The 20245-nt window shown below is 43.4% G+C and overlaps 1 protein-coding gene across 3 annotated transcripts in view; it reads right to left on the bottom strand.

Moving 5' to 3' along the window:
* Window positions 1-20245, bottom strand: part of EPAS1 (endothelial PAS domain protein 1) — a 112038-nt gene that overhangs the window by 20296 nt on the left and 71497 nt on the right. For all 3 annotated transcript variants that reach the window (XR_012715288.1, XM_075267021.1, XM_075267022.1), the window contains exons 3-7: window positions 8696-8847; window positions 7932-8016; window positions 6540-6658; window positions 6253-6455; window positions 1586-1692 (exon numbers count right to left, since the gene is read on the bottom strand). Coding sequence is in view for 2 of the 3 variants with exons in the window: in XM_075267021.1 (XP_075123122.1) it covers window positions 1586-1692; window positions 6253-6455; window positions 6540-6658; window positions 7932-8016; window positions 8696-8847 (666 nt within the window). In the remaining variant the exon portion in view is untranslated. The remainder of the gene's footprint in view (window positions 1-1585; window positions 1693-6252; window positions 6456-6539; window positions 6659-7931; window positions 8017-8695; window positions 8848-20245) is intronic.

The following is a 20245-nucleotide window of genomic DNA, read 5'->3' as shown; positions in this document are numbered from 1 at the left end:
GTTGGGCTTCAGCCTAACTTTTATATTGATGGCCTCTTCTTCGGATTTGTCACCAACAGATCAGACAACTGGAATTCCCACCACTGGTCTCGGAGGGATATAATGGGATAACCCTCTTAAATCATTTCTACTAAGTATCTGCCATAATTCAGCCATCTTGAATACAGTTTAGACATAGTGTATGGGCACTTTGTCACATTTGACCCAACTTTCACATGCAGGATGTCAAGGCCACTTTTGCTCTCCGTGTATAAACACCGTCCTATAGATATGACTTTTCCATAAAACTTTTTGTTTCTCATTCGTTTAGTAGAACCATTTGGTTCCACTCGCTTTGTTACACTTCCACGCCGCCCCGTCACGTCTAATCATCCTATTTGTGTCTAGCGCCACAATCTGCAAATCACATTACACGACGCAGCTTAAGACATTACATGGAAAACCACAAATGACGCCTTTGTCAGGAATGATTTCCAATCGTTTAGCAAAGTAAATGTTTCGCATTGTGCACACCACACCGATAATAAAAGGTAAATTAAACACTGTCTCATGCACACAAGAAACACTATGTACCGCGTCCTCTGCCAAATGAAGGACTTCGCTTCCAAATGATCTCAGCCCAATTAAGGATTTAGACGCTGGAAATGTACACTTCAATAACACATTGCCGGGACTCTTCAGGACAATAACCTCACCTCCATGTCAAACATTGCAACATTGTGCAAAACAAATGAAGTGTAATGACTTTAGTCTCCATTGACTAATTACCGTAGCCGCCGTGTACACACTCCATATTGATACTCAGATCTGTAGGCGATACATTTGTCAATCCACACCCTTAAATACGGCAAGGTTGGGCCGATAACTTCTACTTCTAGGTCTTTTTGTTGGATGGATCTCCCAGTGATCAGTTGTGATCTCTCAGGATCAAGGCAACTATTTTCCTGCAGTGCCCCCACAGGAGAATTTAGGTATTACACTCTGTTTATATGTATTGTTATTTAGATCAGATATTGACAAACAACTAGGGTTGAGACGATCTTGAGATTTCAGGATCGGTTTTAAAATCTTATTTTCGATCATTTTCCAGCTGATCCCGATCATGAAATTTGCTAAATCGCCGATCGGGATCCAATCTTTCCTGATCCTAAATGCAATAAGATAGGTAGGGTTGAGCCGATCTGGAGATTTCAGGATCGTTTTTAAAATCCAATTTTTGATCATTTTCCAGCCGATCCCGATCGTGAAATTTGCGTGATCGCTGATCGGGATCCGATCCTGATCGCTCAACCCTACAAACAACATTAAGAGGTCAAACAGGTCTATAGACTTCATGGTATATTTGAGCTTCATCTACCTTAAAGCCCTCCCCTAATTAGATTGTAAGGGATTGGGAAATTATAAAGAAATTGAAAGTGTTTCGAAAAAATGGAACACCAACTGGCCAAGCCAACCTGACCGCTGCTGGTAACAAAGTGATCCAAGTATTTACGACTCTTCTAATCCATCTATTGTATCTCTAAATCATGTTCCTCACATCTTGTACCCAGATACGTCATCCCAGAACCTCTTGCTTAATACTTACAATTCTGGTGGCTTTTAGTCATACTTTCTGAATCCAAGGCATGATAAAACTCATAGGCCGAGCGCCCAAGGAGCTCCTCTGGGTGATATCCGATCAATTCCGTAATTCTTCAGATAGAAAATAGAAAAATACAAAGTTTAATCGATGGGTTCGACCATAGCAAGATATGTATCACCTATCCTATAGGTAGATCATAGATGTATGATCAATGGGGTCTGACTATGGGGACCCACCAATCTCGGTCCTGATGTTCTTGCATGAGTGGGACGGTAGTGGACATGTGACCACCATTCCATTATGGAATTTTCTTCCCTTATTAAACCTATAGATAAAACGCTGCCATTCCATAGGATTCCACCAGCGACGTTTTACTTTGCCAGGGTAACCCCTTTCAGGCTCTCTGGCTTCCTATGGGCCGCTCTGGACTGTATACAGAGGACTACCGGCCTTGTTCTCAGGAGCTTCCTACTCTACTATAAAAACAAACCTACTACATTAGGACACATCGAATGTTTACCGGGTGCCAAGCCACCAGATATGTTGAAACACATACAAGCCTGGAAACCATGTCAATTATAAATCTCATTAAAATATCTTTTCCACATGATGTAGCCCTGCGGTAAAATTCACTCCGCAATGAGGACAAACACAGAAAACATGGCTCATGTTTGGTCACGAGTGGATACAGTGCATTTTATTATACTGTATCCCTCAGCCTGGTCACAAGATGGGCTTCTAGAATTTTCTCACTGGGCTATTCCTTTTTGCAATCCCTTTATACTGGAAGGGTCACTTGGAAATAAATCTATTACAGGATTGTCTTACAGCGCCACCATAGGCAAAACTAAGTATTACATTGTGCTCATTCAGATGTACGGTATGTTTGATGTACGGTTCCTCCATTTCTAGCGACTAATGGAGGTCTCCACCAAAAGGAACCTCCTCTGTCAACTCAGAATGGCCGAATAGGTTGTTAGAGAATGAGTTTTACTACCCAAAGAAGTGATACCAAAGTGTCTGACATGTTTGGGTGAGGGGGGATGAATCTTATCTGTATAATTGATCAGCATTTACATTTCCTTCTATGTTTGGGCCCAGACCTCCAAGACGACTGGTTTGCAACATGTCTGTGCGCACAGAAGTCTATCATCACACTAGAATAGCTGCCTCCATTACTAAGATATCGCTGTTTTTGTCAGCTTTTTGGAGCAACAAAGTGTTGTCATTACTCCAAAGTGGTAAGTGGGTGATATGCTGGTTCTGGTGACAGTAACCTATCTATCTGCAGGGCTGGGGTGATATGCTGGGTCTGGTGACAGTAACCTATCTATCTGCAGGGCTGGGGTGATATGCTGGTTCTGGTGACAGTAACCTATCTATCTGCAGGGCTGGGGTGATATGCTGGTTCTGGTGACAGTAACCTATCTATCTGCAGGGCTGGGGTGATATGCTGGTTCTGGTGACAGTAACCTATCTATCTGCAGGGCTGGGGTGATATGCTGGTTCTGGTGACAGTAACCTATCTATCTGCAGGGCTGGGGTGATATGCTGGTTCTGGTGACAGTAACCTATCTATCTGCAGGGCTGGGGTGATATGCTGGTTCTGGTGACAGTAACCTATCTATCTGCAGGGCTGGGGTGATATGCTGGTTCTGGTGACAGTAACCTATCTATCTGCAGGGCTGGGGTGATATGCTGGTTCTGGTGACAGTAACCTATCTATCTGCAGGGCTGGGGTGATATGCTGGTTCTGGTGACACTAACCTATCTATCTGCAGGGCTGGGGTGATATGCTGGGTCTGGTGACACTAACCTATCTATCTGCAGGGCTGGGGTGATATGCTGGGTCTGGTGACACTAACCTATCTATCTGCAGGGCTGGGGTGATATGCTGGGTCTGGTGACAGTAACCTATCTATCTGCAGGGCTGGGGTGATATACTGGTTCTGGTGACAGTAACCTATCTATCTGCAGGGCTGGGGTGATATACTGGGTCTGGTGACAGTAACCTATCTATCTGCAGGGCTGGGGTGATATGCTGGTTCCGGTTACAGTAACCTATCTATCTGCAGGACTGGGGTGATATGCTGGGTCTGGTGACAGTAACCTATCTATCTGCAGGGCTGGGGTGATATGGTGGGTCTGGTGACAGTAACCTATCTATCTGCAGGGCTGGGGTGATATGCTGGTTCTGGTGACAATAACCTATCTATCTGCAGGGCTGGGGTGATATGGTGGGTCTGGTGACAGTAACCTATCTATCTGCAGGACTGGGGTGATATGCTGGGTCTGGTGACACTAACCTATCTATCTGCAGGACTGGGGTGATATGCTGGGTCTGGTGACAGTAACCTATCTATCTGCAGGGCTGGGGTGTTATGCTGGGTCTGGTGACACTAACCTATCTATCTGCAGGACTGGGGTGATATGCTGGTTCTGGTGACAGTAACCTATCTATCTGCAGGACTGGGGTGATATGCTGGTTCTGGTGACAGTAACCTATCTATCTGTAGGGCTGGGGTGATATGCTGGGTCTGGTGACAGTAACCTATCTATCTGCAGGGCTGGGGTGATATGCTGGTTCTGGTGACACTAACCTATCTATCTGCAGGACTGGGGTGATATGCTGGGTCTGGTGACAGTAACCTATCTATCTGCAGGGCTGGGGTGATATGCTGGTTCTGGTGACACTAACCTATCTATCTGCAGGACTGGGGTGATATGCTGGGTCTGGTGACAGTAACCTATCTATCTGCAGGGCTGGGGTGATATGCTGGTTCTGGTGACACTAACCTATCTATCTGCAGTGCTGGGATGATATGTTGGTCCTGGTGACAGTAACCTATCTATCTGCAGGGCTGGGGTGATATGCTGGTTCTGGTGACAGTATCCTATCTATCTGCAGGGATGGGGTGATATGCTGGTTCTGGTGACAGTAACCTATCTATCTGCAGGGCTGGGGTGATATGCTGGTACTGATGTCAGTAACCTATCAGTGCTAAGGTCCAGTACACACTCGGGTATACACACATGTAAGGGGATTATAAGGACTGGAAGATGTTTTACAAATAAACAGTTCTTCTTCTTGTAGGTCTTGTAAATGTATCTCTGCAGCAGCGCATATATATCAGGAGCTGGAGTTCAGTATGTCAAGTGCTGTATATATAAGACATTCCTGTACAACCCTCACAGTTCTCACACTGCCATGGCGGCAAACACGTGATCGCGTCCTACGTAGCTTTAGAATAACTATAAAAAGCACCGTATAGTGGTACAAACAGGAATCCACTACTCAGGAAGTAGAACGTAGGAATTTCTCATTTTTTCTAAAGAAATGCAGTTACATAACCACATATAGGGCGGTCACATACAGGGAGGGCTGTCCTATATACAGGGAGCAAAAAGCGAAAAACAAAAATCGTAAAAGGACTGCGGTGCGAAGGGTTAATCAGGATTGATGATTTATCAGCAAACTTTGACTTGTTGCCTATCAATGCTCCATACCTTACAGTAATACATAACCAGGCTGGCTGACAACTCCTGCTACAGCCGTAACGGCATCCATACTGGTTGTCAGCCATAGTAAACACAAAGTGAAAGTGAAGTGTTGTAGTATACGGTAGCGGCTGCGCTCACCACGCCGGGGTCATAGGTCGTATTTACTCACATAACGTTCACTTAACCATCAGTGTGTCAAATGTAAGTATACGACTCCATAAATCGTGAACCTTTGTTTTACATTGTAAAGCCCCGGTCTGAAGCGCAACTTTATTGGCTGCTGTAATCGGACGTGGACGCTCTTCCCTCTGCCGCTGCCCTCTATCTTTACAGGGTCATTATGGCGATAAGAATTGCGGTTGACTTTCTCTAGCGTAGGGCATTGTGGGTAGATCGTAGAAAAACATTACAAATGTCATTCGATCAATACGTATGTGGAAAAGTTCACGTAATCTCAGAAAACATATAAAGAGACGAAATTAAGAAAAATGCCATAATGGGGACGGATTGCCTAAATTCTTAGATATTTTGTAACAATAGTCAAACGGGATGGAATATACACAAACCTCATTGTTAAAGATGACCTTTCACCAACGCCAACTCTTTGCATCCTTCAATAGGTGCTGTTGGAATTTTTTCTCTAGCCCCCACCATTCCTGAGCAATCCTTTCTGTTACCTTCCACACAGTTCTGCTCTCTACTGTCAGGTGGGTGGTCCTTGTCTGTTTGTTCCAGCCAAGGGCCGCCCACCTGACAACTGAGAGCACGACTGAGCTGAAAGTAACAGAAGTGACTATTCGGAAATGGTAGGGGCTACAGAAAAAATTCCAAGTGGAGCGGTGCCTATTGAAGGATGCAAAGAGTTGCAGTTGGTGGACGGTGATGGAAGGATCTCTTTACATTACAAGGTTGCGTTACTAATTACAAGATGCATCTACACCCTACGAGCAGCGAGAAACAGGGTAGCGAACAAAGCAGCAGCAGCTAAGGGGGCTACCATGTCCTAAACTCTCTTGCTTCCTACGATGGCCATGTTGAAGTCGGGCCCATTCCATATTGGTCTCATGGCCTCATAGTCCCACGTTATGACCCTACCTCCGCTGTGTCCAAAGTAATAGAAGTGTAAAGAAATAAATTCCGGCTATGCTCGCTCTCCAAGAAGGTCTCACCTGTCATCGCAGTAGGTGAACTTCATGTCCATGCTGTGGCGGCTCAGGAAGGTTTTGCTGTCCAGCGGGATGTCAATGTTGGAGGGGTGCTGTATGGGCTGGCACATCATCACCAGGCAGTTGAGCATTGGTTCCTTGTAGCCACAGAGACTGTGCAGGTTGTAGGAGTTGTACGTCTTGACGTGACCAGTGCAATGCAACACCTGGGAATATTGGAAAATGCTGAAAATCCTTCCAGATGCATGAAGTCTTCCCAATCATTGGCCAGGACTCACTCACACACTTACCTTCCAGGTGGCAGATTTGAGATTGACGGTTCTGCCCCTGTTGGTGACGGTGCATTTCATTCTCATGAAGAAATCCCGCTCTGTATTGGAATCCTTGTTCTTCTTTCCGATGCCGGCGCCTTGGTAGAAAGAGACAAATAATTAGGAATTGCTATAAGGGATCATGTCATGTTGAAAATGCAGCTTGTTATAGAACAGATAGATGTATAGGGTTATGGAAAAATGTTGAATGTAACTTCTCATTTATTCCTTGAATCATCTACTCCTACTATGCTTAGGAGGCCACTGGACGGTCATACACATTGCTGTATACAGAATACAGAACCTGCAGGGCATATGACTTAGGTTACTGCACCCTACAAGACTTGTCAACCATGTTTTCAGAAGCGAGCATGCTATATCGAGAGTGATTCCTTCCTATGTTATTGCATAGCTAAGCAGTGGACCATGGAAAGCTTGGTGATAGCCCATAATAATGGTTGTCATCCAGCTTTCCCATGCTTTTCTTGTCCCTTATGGAAAGGTATCTGGTTTGACAGTTCTATACTTACTATATAGGTTGTGTGACTACACGACTGTACGGATTAGAGATTTTAGAATACAATGTAGCGACAAAGTTTATTCTGTTTCCGGAAAAGATTCACTTTGTGTAAAGAGATGAGACAATGACTTGATACAACAGAGAGGCGTTCTATGTGACAAATAAAGACACTAAAGGAAACAAATGTCACGCAAGAGATTCATGGGACAAAAACAACTAGGGAAAAGTTTTACTATCCAATGGCAAGTGAGAAAAACAGCAACACCACAAGGAAGTTCTGAAATTGTGGGTAGAGGAAAGGTAACCTGGCTGAAGAAGCGAGACATGACGAAGACACGAGCTCTGAAAACATTCCTGTGCCTAGAATCCCCAAAAATAGAAACCCCTATCTGCTTAAAAGCGGTTAACCACGGAAACCTGGGTGCCCCATAGACTAACGTTGTCCAATGGGTTTCCACTTGAAACCTGTTTTAAGTGTAACGGGGACGGAATCCCCAAATGTTAGTGAGAACCAACCCTTGGTGGACCCCTAACATCTCCTTATAGGTAAAACCAAAATGGAGCAGGTGAGGTCTTAAAATTTTCAAAGCCTACATTGAAAGAATGTAGAAACTAAATTGTCCACCTTCTTCCAAAATTGTTCCCCATGGCTCATCCAAAATGAAAAATGAGGGAAACATTTTTGACACGTAATAATGATATGCCAGCAGTTTGATCGGTGGACATCGAGGTTTTGGGGACTGATCGCTGAACTTGTTACAGATCGGTGGTTCATCACCACGACATGGTAAAAGTCTATGGACATAATCCAAGGAACATGACAAAAGTGTAACGTCAAAGAGATTTCCTACCACACTTCAGGCTTAAATTCTCTCTTATCTCATCATGATCACATGGATGGGTGAAGTCAAAGATGCTGTGTCCTGTGAGTTCCACCTAGAACACAAATAGGGACATGATGTAAGATTGGGGCGTCGTCTCGGCCGGGCTGGCTTTAGGGCTACAGACATAGTTACATGGGGTGAAAAAAGATACAGATCCATCAAGTCCAACCTGTCTCCATAAATTATGTATTATAACTAATGTGCGCTTGTATCAGTAGTGATGGAAGTAAACATTGGTTACTTGTGGGGTCGGGGCAAGGATGTGGAGTCGGAGTTGTGGAGTTAAAGCCGGGGGGGTCTTAACCAATTTTGGCTTGAGTTGGAATAAAGTTACCGACTCCACATCCCTGGTCCTGGGAGTAAGCGGTGAGTGGGATTCCCAGTCTTTACCTCCCCTTTGACTCCCTGTTCCTTCTGTGCGCTGGCATCCATCTGACGTGGCCGCCAGGACCAGACAAGGAGTCGGGAGTCCCAAGACCGAGAGGAAGTGAGAATTGTACTCGCCACTCACTTCCTGGGTTCCATATTGTGTATTATTAGGGTAATGTTATTATGGTGTGGGGGCACTAAGGGGAGCATTACACACCACCCTGCCCACATCTACCCCACTCTGGGAATGATTGCTATGCAAAAAAAATCTAGATATGCCCGCTGTTAAAAAAAAAAAACCAAAAAACCCTCCATAAACCTCCATACGTACAATATGGGGTGTAGATATAATGCCATCTCACCTGTGTTAGACCCATGTACTTGTTAATGTTTTCAGACAGGAAGATCATGTCACCATCCTGAGTCACGACAGCAACAAATCCTTCCATAGCCTTCAGATACAAATTGTCGATCTGGTTTTCAGAGTCTGTGTCCAGGTCGGCCTCTGCACATACTGTAAGAAAACACAATCGTCGTGAGTGAGGCAGGTTACATAAAACACGACACACATCATACATGTCAGATCACGTGTTCAGTCTGTTATAAAACACATGAAAAGCTGCAACAAAAAAGTACAATTGTATCCAATAATAATCGACATGAGAATAATCCAGTGTGACAATTCTGACAAAGCTTCACGCGGGGTTATAATTGGACTTTCCCAGCTTAGATATTGGCACATATTAGGAAATTATTCTATCCCTGAGACCCCCACTTATAAGAACACCAGGGGAGGGGTCACTTCATTCATTTCTGCCAGTAGAGTTACATTTTGCAGCAAGGCGCATAAGGAATGAAGACATTGGTGTGTCGTAGACGTCTGCGAACCCTCTTTCTCCCAAATTGGGATCCCACCGATCAGATTGTGGTTCTGGATAATTCCCCGGTAAACCTACTTGCCAACATTTTGCTGCACGCTTGGGAAAAGTCATGGCGTCTAAGGATACGACCACGACCCTTTGGGACATTACCATGCCACTTTTCTGTCCCCACGCCCTCTTTGGGCAGCAAATGCACTGGCCATTACCCCTTTTTGGACATGAGAGTCACCTACAGCGCACCGTCATATATAATCGGATTGCTTCTACAGTGGGCTGGGAGATTTGCCTTCTCTTGTGGGAATCCATTTTTTTGGGGAACCTCCCAGACCTTCCAGGAGAATTGGCAAGTCAGCCTAAAATGGTATTAATATTTTATTGACTCAGACACACGGGATCTTCTATTTTCAATCGTGGCAGCCATTTTTGCAACAGGAAGTGCAGCCATATCCCCACCCTGCCACTTCCTGTTTCAATATCTCTGAGTGTATATAAAACATAACAACAACATTTTGGCTTCTGTTGTAACTTCTGATTTGCTAATATAAGATGCATTTTTTATCTTGGGTTGCAATCCATTTTAATTTCTATAAAATGTCCTAATATTGAGTCATTGTGGAGCGTCCGGACATGAATGGACACTTTACAGCACCGTTGAAATTTTTGTTTCTTGCATTAAAGATTGTAACCCTTACACAAGAGTATACGGAAGCAGTTTGCTAATTGGACATGTGAACGGTCACAGCATGCTGATCTGCCCCTTTAAGTGGACGCAGTGCTGGGAGATTTATGGTCTTGGTTATGAATGTGACCTCTTCCACTCCCAGGGGATTATTATTAATTGCTCTTACAAAACTTCAAGGACATTTACTGTTTCCAGAAGAAAATGAGCTGCTCAGCTGAGGTCACCGCCATGACCTGAAATGAAGCGATCTGCATCCTGCTTCCCATAGCACATCCAGTTCTCTGCAAACTGGAACATGCTGCAGACTATGGATTACTGTGCAGTCATTCTTAAAGCACCCGGGAATGCACTTCATTTTTTTTTTTTTAAAGACTATCCTATTATTCCAATACATATAGAATAAAAAAGCAGTGTTGCAAATTATCTTCATTATAAATTTCCTCCCATTTTGTGTGTACAGCTCCTGCACAGGACCATGTGTCTCCAGGGTTACAGACTACAAACAAACTTTGCGGAGTCGTCACCATTAATCACTAGTTCTCTGCTTGCTAGCGTACAGAATATACAGTACACAAAGTGAGCAAGTGTGGGTATTGGTTCTCACTAAAGAGGAGATTTAGGCTAAGGCTAGACGGCAACTTTTACTTTCGCCCTACGACGCCTTCGCTAATGTTAGTGAATGGAGTCACATTGCAACCCCTAGTCGTAAAACGAACACTGCTCAGTTTGTCTGACACTAGAACGTCGTGGCCATGGCGCCCCAGGGGGTCACAATGCGATTCCGTTCATTAACATTAGTAAAGGAGTCTCAGACTGAAGCCCCACGTTGCAGAAATGCAAATTTTTTTTGTTGCAAATTTTGTTGTAGTTTTTGAGCCAAAGCCAGGAGTGGATTGAGCAGAAGGTAGAAGTCTAATAAATTCTTATATATTTCCTATTCCTTTTATTGCCATTCTTGACTTTGGCTCAAAAAACTGCAGCAAAATCTGCAACAAATAAAGTGCGTTTCCGTAATTTGGGGCTTTAGGTCTTACAATGTTACAATGTATCACATTCACCTGTATAAGTTGCAATAAGGACAGTGATACACATATAACATCCGAGTGACATCTGAAGGTGATCTAGTCCCTACGTTGGCGGAGGAGGATGTTGGCCGGGGATAGCTGGTGAGGAGCCATCAGGTGCTCACCCCGGCAAACATTATTTCAACATGCATAAATTCTAAAAAGTTCTGTTTCCTAGAAGCTGACATTGTTGTATCATGTGTGGCAATCGCCCCGTGGTTATATATTATCAGGGGTCTGACAAAACAGAATTTTACTTTTCATCAGAATGGAATGGAAATGAGATTGTTCTTTGCACAAACACATGGATGTTATATGTGTATCACTGTCCTTATTGCAACTTATACAGGTGAATGTGATACATTGTAACATTGCGAGACCTAAGGCCCCAAATTACGGAAACGCACTTTATTTGTATAGAAAGCGAACTCGAAATAACAGCAGCGCAACCGCGAAAGAAATGCAAGTTCTCTTCTAGGCAACACTTAGGCTTAAATGCCTCTGGGGCTAAAAATACACCCGGCAGACAAGCTTTCCTTAATCTTCAGGGTCAGGAGGAGTGTTAGTACTCGGACTGCTCTTAATAAGTGGCTTTAGTTACTATAAAGGGACAAGGAATTAATTTTTAAAAAAATGGAAATTTCTTTGAAAATAGAACAAAAAAAAATACACAAAGTTCTAAAAGGTCATTGATACATGTCTATATCTCGAGAAACTGGGTGACAACCAGTGTGGCCTCCATAAAGATGTTAAAAAAAGTATTTAAGGTAAAAGCGCGCCTGCATATAAACCCTCTCATATGAGAAGACGCCCTGGGCTGCGGCACCATCTCCACTAGACTGTCTGACCATCGGTAAGTGCAGACATCTTGACCCTTCCCAGATGTTAGACTGGACTGTAACATGCCACTTGCTTTGTTCTTGGAGGAGATAAGGCCACACTCATGGAGTCTAGCGGTGGCTTAATCACCTCCCCCCCCATTAAAAACACATGCACACTCAGACAAGACAAGTATGTATGAGGGGGGGGGGGTGTCAGGGGGAAGGGCTGTTGGGTAAACAAGTGTTTTATGGTCCTGGTAAGACTGTATACCTCCGTATATAGCTTCTACACCTAGCTTCTTGAGGATACAACAACAAGACCTCTTACTTTTATGGTAAGTTTAAGGCTCCACATTGCGGAAACGCAGCTTTTTTTGTTGCAGATTTTGCTGCAGCTTTTTGAGCCAAACCTAGGAGCGGCTACAAAAGGAATGGGAAATATAAAGTAAGTCTTTGTAGCTCTGCTTTCTGCTCAACCTACTCCTGGACTTGGCTCAAAAAAAAAAAAAAAAAAAAAAAAAAGGTGCATTTTGATAACAAGGGGCCACTGCCTAAAGGGGTTTTCTGGGACTTAAGGTTAATCATAAGGGTCTAAGCCTCAGCGCCGCCATGTTCGCCTTCTCACTGCACCAACTTCACTGCTTACAAAAGGGCTCTGCTTAGGATTGTAGCTCAGCCCCATTCACATGAATGGGACTGAGCTGCAAACAGATCACGGGACCAGTGAACGCGACATCGGCAGAAGCCGATTGCAACGGCTAAGGATAATTCATCCATGTTATAATTCCTTATACATAACAGATGACATAATATGGCCACATAGTACGTACATAATAGTGAGCCCATAGCAGTACCCCAGACGCCGCAGGCTGACATAAGGCAAATCCAATGACTTTGGTCTCAACCTACGACGCACAAGCAAAGCTCTCAGTGCAAGTAGTGAAAGTGAGCTCAGCGCTGGGACTTGTTTTCTGCCGTACAGGATTCTGCCTTCATCTTGGGCTCTTGTAATCGGTTTGATTTGGTTATTGTATCTTCCACTGACCTACATTCTTAGATGTTCTGACGCTGATAAGACTTCTCATGTGACGCTCGTCATGTGCACAACTAGTCATGAGTGACCCCAAAGTGCTGATAACCGAAGTGAGATCTGATACGGTCTATAAACCACTTTATAGGTTATATGGAGATCCTGGGACACAAACACTGGATATTACAGTCACACATAGATTGTGCCAGGGGGCAGAGGGCAAGGGGGCCACCCGACTCAGGACCCTAAAGGGGCCCATGAGGTCATTTGGCTCCCAGATTCCTCCATGAACATGCCCTGGTTAAACAGTCAGGTCATTTCAATTGGGGAAGAGAAATAAGCAGCTACCCGCCATCTCTGGCGCCGCTTATCTATTAGGAAAATGGGCAGGTTAGAAGCCAATAGATAGGATATCACCATATATATCAGCTAGTCTGAATGTTACTACATGATTCTTGTTTACAGAAGCTTCTCTTGTAAATTTTACGCCATCGCCAGCGTAGAATGAGGAAGAGAAGGTTTATTGCATAATCCCTGAGTCACCACAGGTTTAGTACGGAGTCATACTGACATTGGGAGAGTCATACTGTCTGATATATACCGGACCTGGCCATAATGTACGTCACAGGTGTGATAATATTGGGGAGACCCACCCCGGAATCTGTATAGCACCATTGATGCCTGTTGTACTTAGGACTATAAGCCTGGTATTACGGTATTACTATATGTGCACAGTTGTGATAGACAAGAGGTTTTATTACTGCAACTCTTGTTATCCTGTTGTGTTCTCTCTTATTTTTGCAGTTGGTTCTGCTGTCTCCATGCACTGGGATAGTGAGACCCAGATGGCAATATTGGTGGTGAATGGATGACACTCAAGCCAATAAGGGAGCCTACAGGCATAGGGGTGCCATAATCGCTGGGCAATGATACAACACTGAAGTGATGGCAGTATGGAAGCGCATAGGTGTAGGGGTGCCATAATTGTTGGGTAATGACATGACACTCAAGCCATGCCATCGTGGAAGCAAACAGACTTAGGATGTCATAATTGGGAGAGGATGACATGACATTCAAGCCATACCAGCTTGGGTGCACACAGGAGTAAGGGCGCCATAGTTGCTGGAGAAGGACATAACACTCAAGCCATGCCAGTATAGGAGCACCCAGGTGTAGGAGTGCCATAATTGTTGGACAATGACATGACAGTCATGTAATACCAGCATGGGAGCAAACTGGCACAGGAGCACCATAATGGGGAGCAAGTGACATGACACTGAAAAATCAGGCATAAGGACGCCATAATTAATGGGAAATGAAATGACACTCAAGCCATGTCAGTACAAAACTGCAATCCCCCTACATAGGAGCAGACATTATGTCCTTGTGTCCCCCATCTGATCAAGTCATCGAGTCCGACTTCTACGACCCCTGAGCTTTTATCACATGAAATGGCAGTCAACTGAAGCTCATGTATTGTGGGGGCAATAACGTTCCATCTATGGGCATCTTTACAACTAGCCAGTGGGTAAAGAGCGACAAACCAAGGGCAATATAAGCTCATTGTAAGAAGCCAATAAAGAACATAACAGAAGTCCTGACACTATATTTTATTGATGGTTGTAAAGGCTGATATGACAATATGACACTACACTCTTTCAGTGCCAAGCTGACATCATCGCTTTATGTAGTAGTCTGAATTAATGGTTAACCTTGTCTGTCTCCAACCATGGGTGCCAAAATATTAAGGAATGGCAGTAAAGCAGGACGGATCCTGATAAGTGACCCAAAAAGTGTGAAAGTCGGTTCTTCCTTTGGTCGATCTAACATCACAACCAAAATCTTGTTAAATTGATCTGCTTCATGACATAATCCACGACAACTAGGACAGCGATGTCACGATCTGCCTTGGCACCTCTTTCCAGCCTTGGGTTTGTTGAGACATTTGATGCTCCTCCCTAAATAGCTTAGCCCAAAAAAAATATGACCATACGTTTCCCAAGTAACATTGCCATATGCCATCAAAACATCACCAGCTGATTGGCAATCTAGAGATTATGGCTACATCCTGAGTCCCGGCCTTTCGATACATTTGGCAACAAAATTTGAGATTGGGAGTTTTGATGGGAACCTCAGGAGGTAACTATTAAGGTAATTCCTTGTTACCAGAATACCCCTTAAAACTTTTTGGCAGGTGCCATGTAATATCTAGAGGCGGTAGAGAGTTACACCAGAATAACCCCCAAGATCATGATTGGAGCTGACCCAGACGGTCACAAATGATCCGACTGATGGACAGCCTAATAAATAATATATATATGGTCAGTTTTCTAGTAAAGCAGCCCCTATAGATATTATGGCTGGTATAGCAGCCCCTATAAATATTATGCCTGGTAGCGCAGACCCCATAGATATTATTCCTGGTAGTGCAGCCCCTATAGATATTATGCCTGGTATAGCAGCCCCTATAGATATTATGGATCGTAGAGCAGCCCCTATAGATATTATGCCAGGTATAACAGCCCCTATAGATATTATGCCAGGTATATCAGCCCCTATAGATATTATGGATCGTAGAGCAGCCCCTATAGATATTATGCCTGGTAGCGCAGACCCCATAGATATTATTCCTGATAGAGCAGCCCCTATAGATATTATTCCTGGTATAGCAGCCCCTATAGATATTATGCCTGGTATAGCAGCCCCTATAGATATTATGCCTGGTAGCGCAGACCCCATAGATATTATTCCTGATAGAGCAGCCCCTATAGATATTATTCCTGGTATAGCAGCCCCTATAGATATTATGCCTGGTAGCGCAGACCCCATAGATATTATTCCTGGTAGTGCAGCCCCTATAGATATTATGCCTGGTACAGCAGCCCCTATAGATACTATAGAATCCAAAGAAAGTAAAAGAATCCAGATTTCATCCACGGTCCTTGTAAAACGTAGCGTTTATTCCAATATTAAAAAACACACATGTTCACAAGCAATGTCGTCTCGTAAGCATATCCATTCCTTACATAGACTCGCTGACGCGTTTCGAAGACATTTAGTGGCTACGACTAAGAAGACTAAATGTCTTCGAAACGCGTCAGCGAGTCTATGTAAGGAATGGATATGCTTACGAGACGACATTGCTTGTGAACATGTGTGTTTTTTAATATTGGAATAAACGCTACGTTTTACAAGGACCGTGGATGAAAGCTGGATTCTTTTACTTTCTTTGGATTCTCTTGTTACGTGACCCATAGCCGGTGGGGTTGAATTCCGAGCTTTTTCCGTCCTTGAGCCTATGACACCATATAGAACTCCCAGTAAAGAACGCTATTTGAAGATTCACAAAGTAAGTGGGCTGCATTTCAACTTTTGTTCTATGCCTATAGATACTATGCCTGGTATAGCAGACCCTATACATATTATTCCTGGTGTAGCAGCCCCTATAGATATTACGCCTGGTAGCGCACACCCCATAGATTGGCATAAGCTCCTGCCCCGTCCTGAACAATCTTGTAATAATGATAAAATGTAGTTGATAAAATCTTTGCAACCAGTCGACGAGGAACATGAATAGGGTCTGCATGAGGCCAACTAACACAAAATACAAGATCCCTATGTATCCGAAGAGAACTTCTCCAATCTGTGCATAAAAACTGCAGCAGAAGCGATTGTGTCATATTTTTTTTTTTGGACGATGTTGAAATCATAAGAAATATATAAAAGCAACCAAAAAAAAATCTTCTCTTTAAAGGTTTTGTCACTTTCAGACCAATATTGAGAGACAAGTGGACCAGGCTGGGCTGTAATCCTGCATCCACCGACTCCGAGTCCTCCATATTATCACATCCCGACTCACCAATGGCCGCCAGCCATGAACAGTCCGAAGCAGTAAAAAGTGATTGAAAGTAATGTAACAAACTTTGTATCTAATGAATGATATAATGTTAGTAATTCTATAATAAAAATAACGACTCTGTGATGGAACAACGTCGTCAAAACCATTCCGTTTCCCTACAGCGCCTCCGCAGGTGAAGAGAAACATTGCACATTTTCCATTCACATCATTGACTGGACTGATTGAGTCAACAGAATACCTGACAGAAGACGAAAACTGGGGAAAACTTATCCCTCCTAGGGGACGACTCGCTTATTCTGTTTCCCATTATTTCAACATATTGCCTGGAAATAAGATCTTTTCTCTTGAAATTTCTATGGAAAAAATTTAGTGGGAAAAACATCATTGCAGCAAAATGTTACGATCTTCATGATGGTCTATCTGTGTAAGACGGAAGGGATGATTTATTGGTGGTGTAATAAATTATGCCATATGGCTCAGCCAATCCAGTCCGAGAGCCGTATTACTCATCAGGTTCTGATGAATCCGGTATGTTACCCTACAAGCCAAGAGGTTCTTCTGATCATGTGTCTCGCAGAGAAGGGTGTCTAGCTGGTCTAATATCCCTAGTCATCTTTTATAGGTCCAACATTGACTTATAGGGTAGCTACCTATAGGTGGCAGTAGAGAGGCTGCAGAGGTCATTTGCATAGATTTTTCCCATGGTGCATTTCCTGCACTGTCTGGAGAACCAACACAAAGTACAAACTGCTGCAAAACATTATAAGAAGGCAAACGGAGATAAAGCTCGTAACGTGTCCGATGATGGCAGAAGGAAATTTAATCTACAAATGTCTAAATGTTTATGGGACATTCTCTCAATAATGTCAGTTAAAGGGGTTGTGTCATTACAAACGGTTATTATCTATACACAGGGCAGGAGATGAGTGTCAGATCGCTGGGGGTCGACCATTGGGACCCCCAGCCATCGGGAGAATGGGGACGTGAAAGTCCCCTGAATCCTCCTTGTGAATGAAGTTCCTATGAACCACTGGCGCTCCATTCATTGATATGGAACCCCATAAAAGTGAATGGAGCCCCAGCCCTCTCATCAGGCTTTTCTCTGTTTTGTAGGACTTTCCAACAATCCAGAACATCTGGTTATCAGGTCCCCTTAAAGGGGTTTTTGATTTTTTTATATTTTTGCCAAGATCGATCATTGATATCTGTGGGGTCCCCAAACCTCTCATATATGTGGGACTGCTGCCAGGGGCAGTACTATACAGTGTAAGGAACCGGCAGTAGATGGCTCCTTACACTGTATAATGACCAAATTGCAGTATTACAGCTCAGACTGGCCCATTTGAGTACCAGGGAACCTTCTGGAGGGTCCAGTACTGGGTTAGCAAAAAGCACCCATATTTGAAGGGTAGTATGGTACGATATAATACTATTTCCTAGATATTTTGGAAGGTGGGAATTATTTTATCTGTCTGCTACTGACCATACACCCGCTACACCCCTACTTCCAGCTCTGTACACTGTATACCATAGTATCAGGCCCAGGAGCTGTCCTGTACACGGTGCTAGCCCTCCACTGGTCAGCTATTGATGACCTTCGGCCTATCCTAACTCTAGTCAATAACAGAAAAAAACTGGAAAATTCCTTTAAGGGGAATGTTCTGGATTATTGAAAGGTCGTAGAAAATACAGAACAGAGTCTGGGAAACCCCTTTAAAGCCAGAAGAAAGAATTGTATATTATATTGTAACTCCTAGAATGGAAACATTGTATACATTTACTATAGAGAGATCGGTCATGGCTGCCCTTATAGCGCCTACAGTATAACATGGGGATATTTTATTAGATCGTCACCTATAGGGGGCACTATAGAAACCGTTTTCTTCCTCCTACAGGATAACTATTTTGCAAATTTAAAGGGAAACCCCGAGAAACCATTTCCCTCCTCCAGGACAATCTTATTTAGAACAATTGCTCAACCCCTTTTACTGTCCATCCATAATATCCTACGATAACCCCTAAGTTTGCAATAATCGGCGTGACACGTGCGCAGACTGTTCGGATTTGGGAAATGGGTTTTATTACCTAATGTTTAGTTGTCTTTGGTCTTATCTGACAGCAAGTCTCTGGGAAGCATCAGAGATAAATAGCTGCCGGCTATCTGCCATCTAAATGGCGGCCTTATAATCTCCATCCATTATATTTACTAAACAAACCCAATTAATCTTTCGCAAAGCCGCGACTTGGAAAAGTCTGGGACAGATGATGAACCGCAAAGAACATATTAGAATAATACTTTGAGAAAACATTCATTTTACATGGTTCGTAGGCAATGGGATTAACCGATGCACGTCAGTAGATTTGGGACGGTTTGGGTTTCTGATTGTTTAATGGGTTCAGGGCACGAAAAAATATGTAAAAAGATCAAAATAATATAATTTGTAGATGACCAATTTATATAGGGATGGTTCAAAGCTAAGGCGACCGGTGTCAGGTCCATGATGGGATGTCCGTCATCCCCCAGTAGAGCCGTTTGGCTGGTTTTCACTGGTGGGTTAGACCGTTTTTTTTAACCTTTATATTGCAAAAAAATTGCAAAAATTTTAACTGCTGTGGGTTCAAAATCTAAAAAAAATTTTGTAGATTCAGATTTAGATTCAGGTTTAAATCCCATTCACTGCACTGGTACTGTATATCGCAGCAGATTAGCCTCCGGACATCCTGCCACTATCCTACATGTAATCCTGGATTTAAGGGGATTTCTTGGCCATTGATCTATCCTAAGTCATAAATATTAGACTTATGGAGGTCCAACATCCAGCACCCCCACCGATCAGCTGTTCACAGTAGCTGATACACAGAGAATAGAGCAGGAAGCAGACAGCACTGAGTGAATGGAGCTGACCTGCAATACCAGATCTGGCCACTACACAGAGAACAGAGCTATCTGCTTCCTTCTCCATTCACTATGTATCAATGGCGGTATTGGATCCCCAAAATTATGGTATTGATAGCATAGCGTAGAATAGATTAGTCAATGCTTTTAGCTTAAAAAATCCCTAGTTCTAGTTCTAATAAAGCACTGTATACATCTGAATACAGACTCTTATACGATAAATACAATAAGTAGGGGTTGGACATCAGCAATACGCCGGCACTTTCCACGGAAAACGGAACCCATTGACGTCAATGGAAGTCTTTTTTTCAGCGCTGATTCTTACGAGAGTTATCGTTCCAGAATCAGCGCCACTTTACTCCATGTGAACTAGTCTCCTTGCGTTTGCCTCCCCATCGTCAAGAAAGACTTCACCCTCCACTGATTTCAGTATGAAAAGGACACCATTATAGTTAAAGGAGTCTTCCAGTGGAGAGTTCATTGCAACCTAGCCTAAGAACCCGCCAGAGGAATGGTGTTATAATTCACTTTTACCTAGTAAAGTATAATACATTGCAATACCAAAGTATTGCAATGTATTATACCGACACTCTCTCCGCACAGTGCTCAAGTTCCAGTAGGAGACCAAGTGGAAATGTTAGAAAAAAAATAAGATACTGTAAAGTATCAAATACAAAAA

Source organism: Leptodactylus fuscus, chromosome 3 (assembly GCF_031893055.1).
Source record: "Leptodactylus fuscus isolate aLepFus1 chromosome 3, aLepFus1.hap2, whole genome shotgun sequence".
Classification (NCBI taxonomy): domain Eukaryota; kingdom Metazoa; phylum Chordata; class Amphibia; order Anura; family Leptodactylidae; genus Leptodactylus; species Leptodactylus fuscus.
This window is presented reverse-complemented; position numbering and strand designations above follow the sequence as displayed.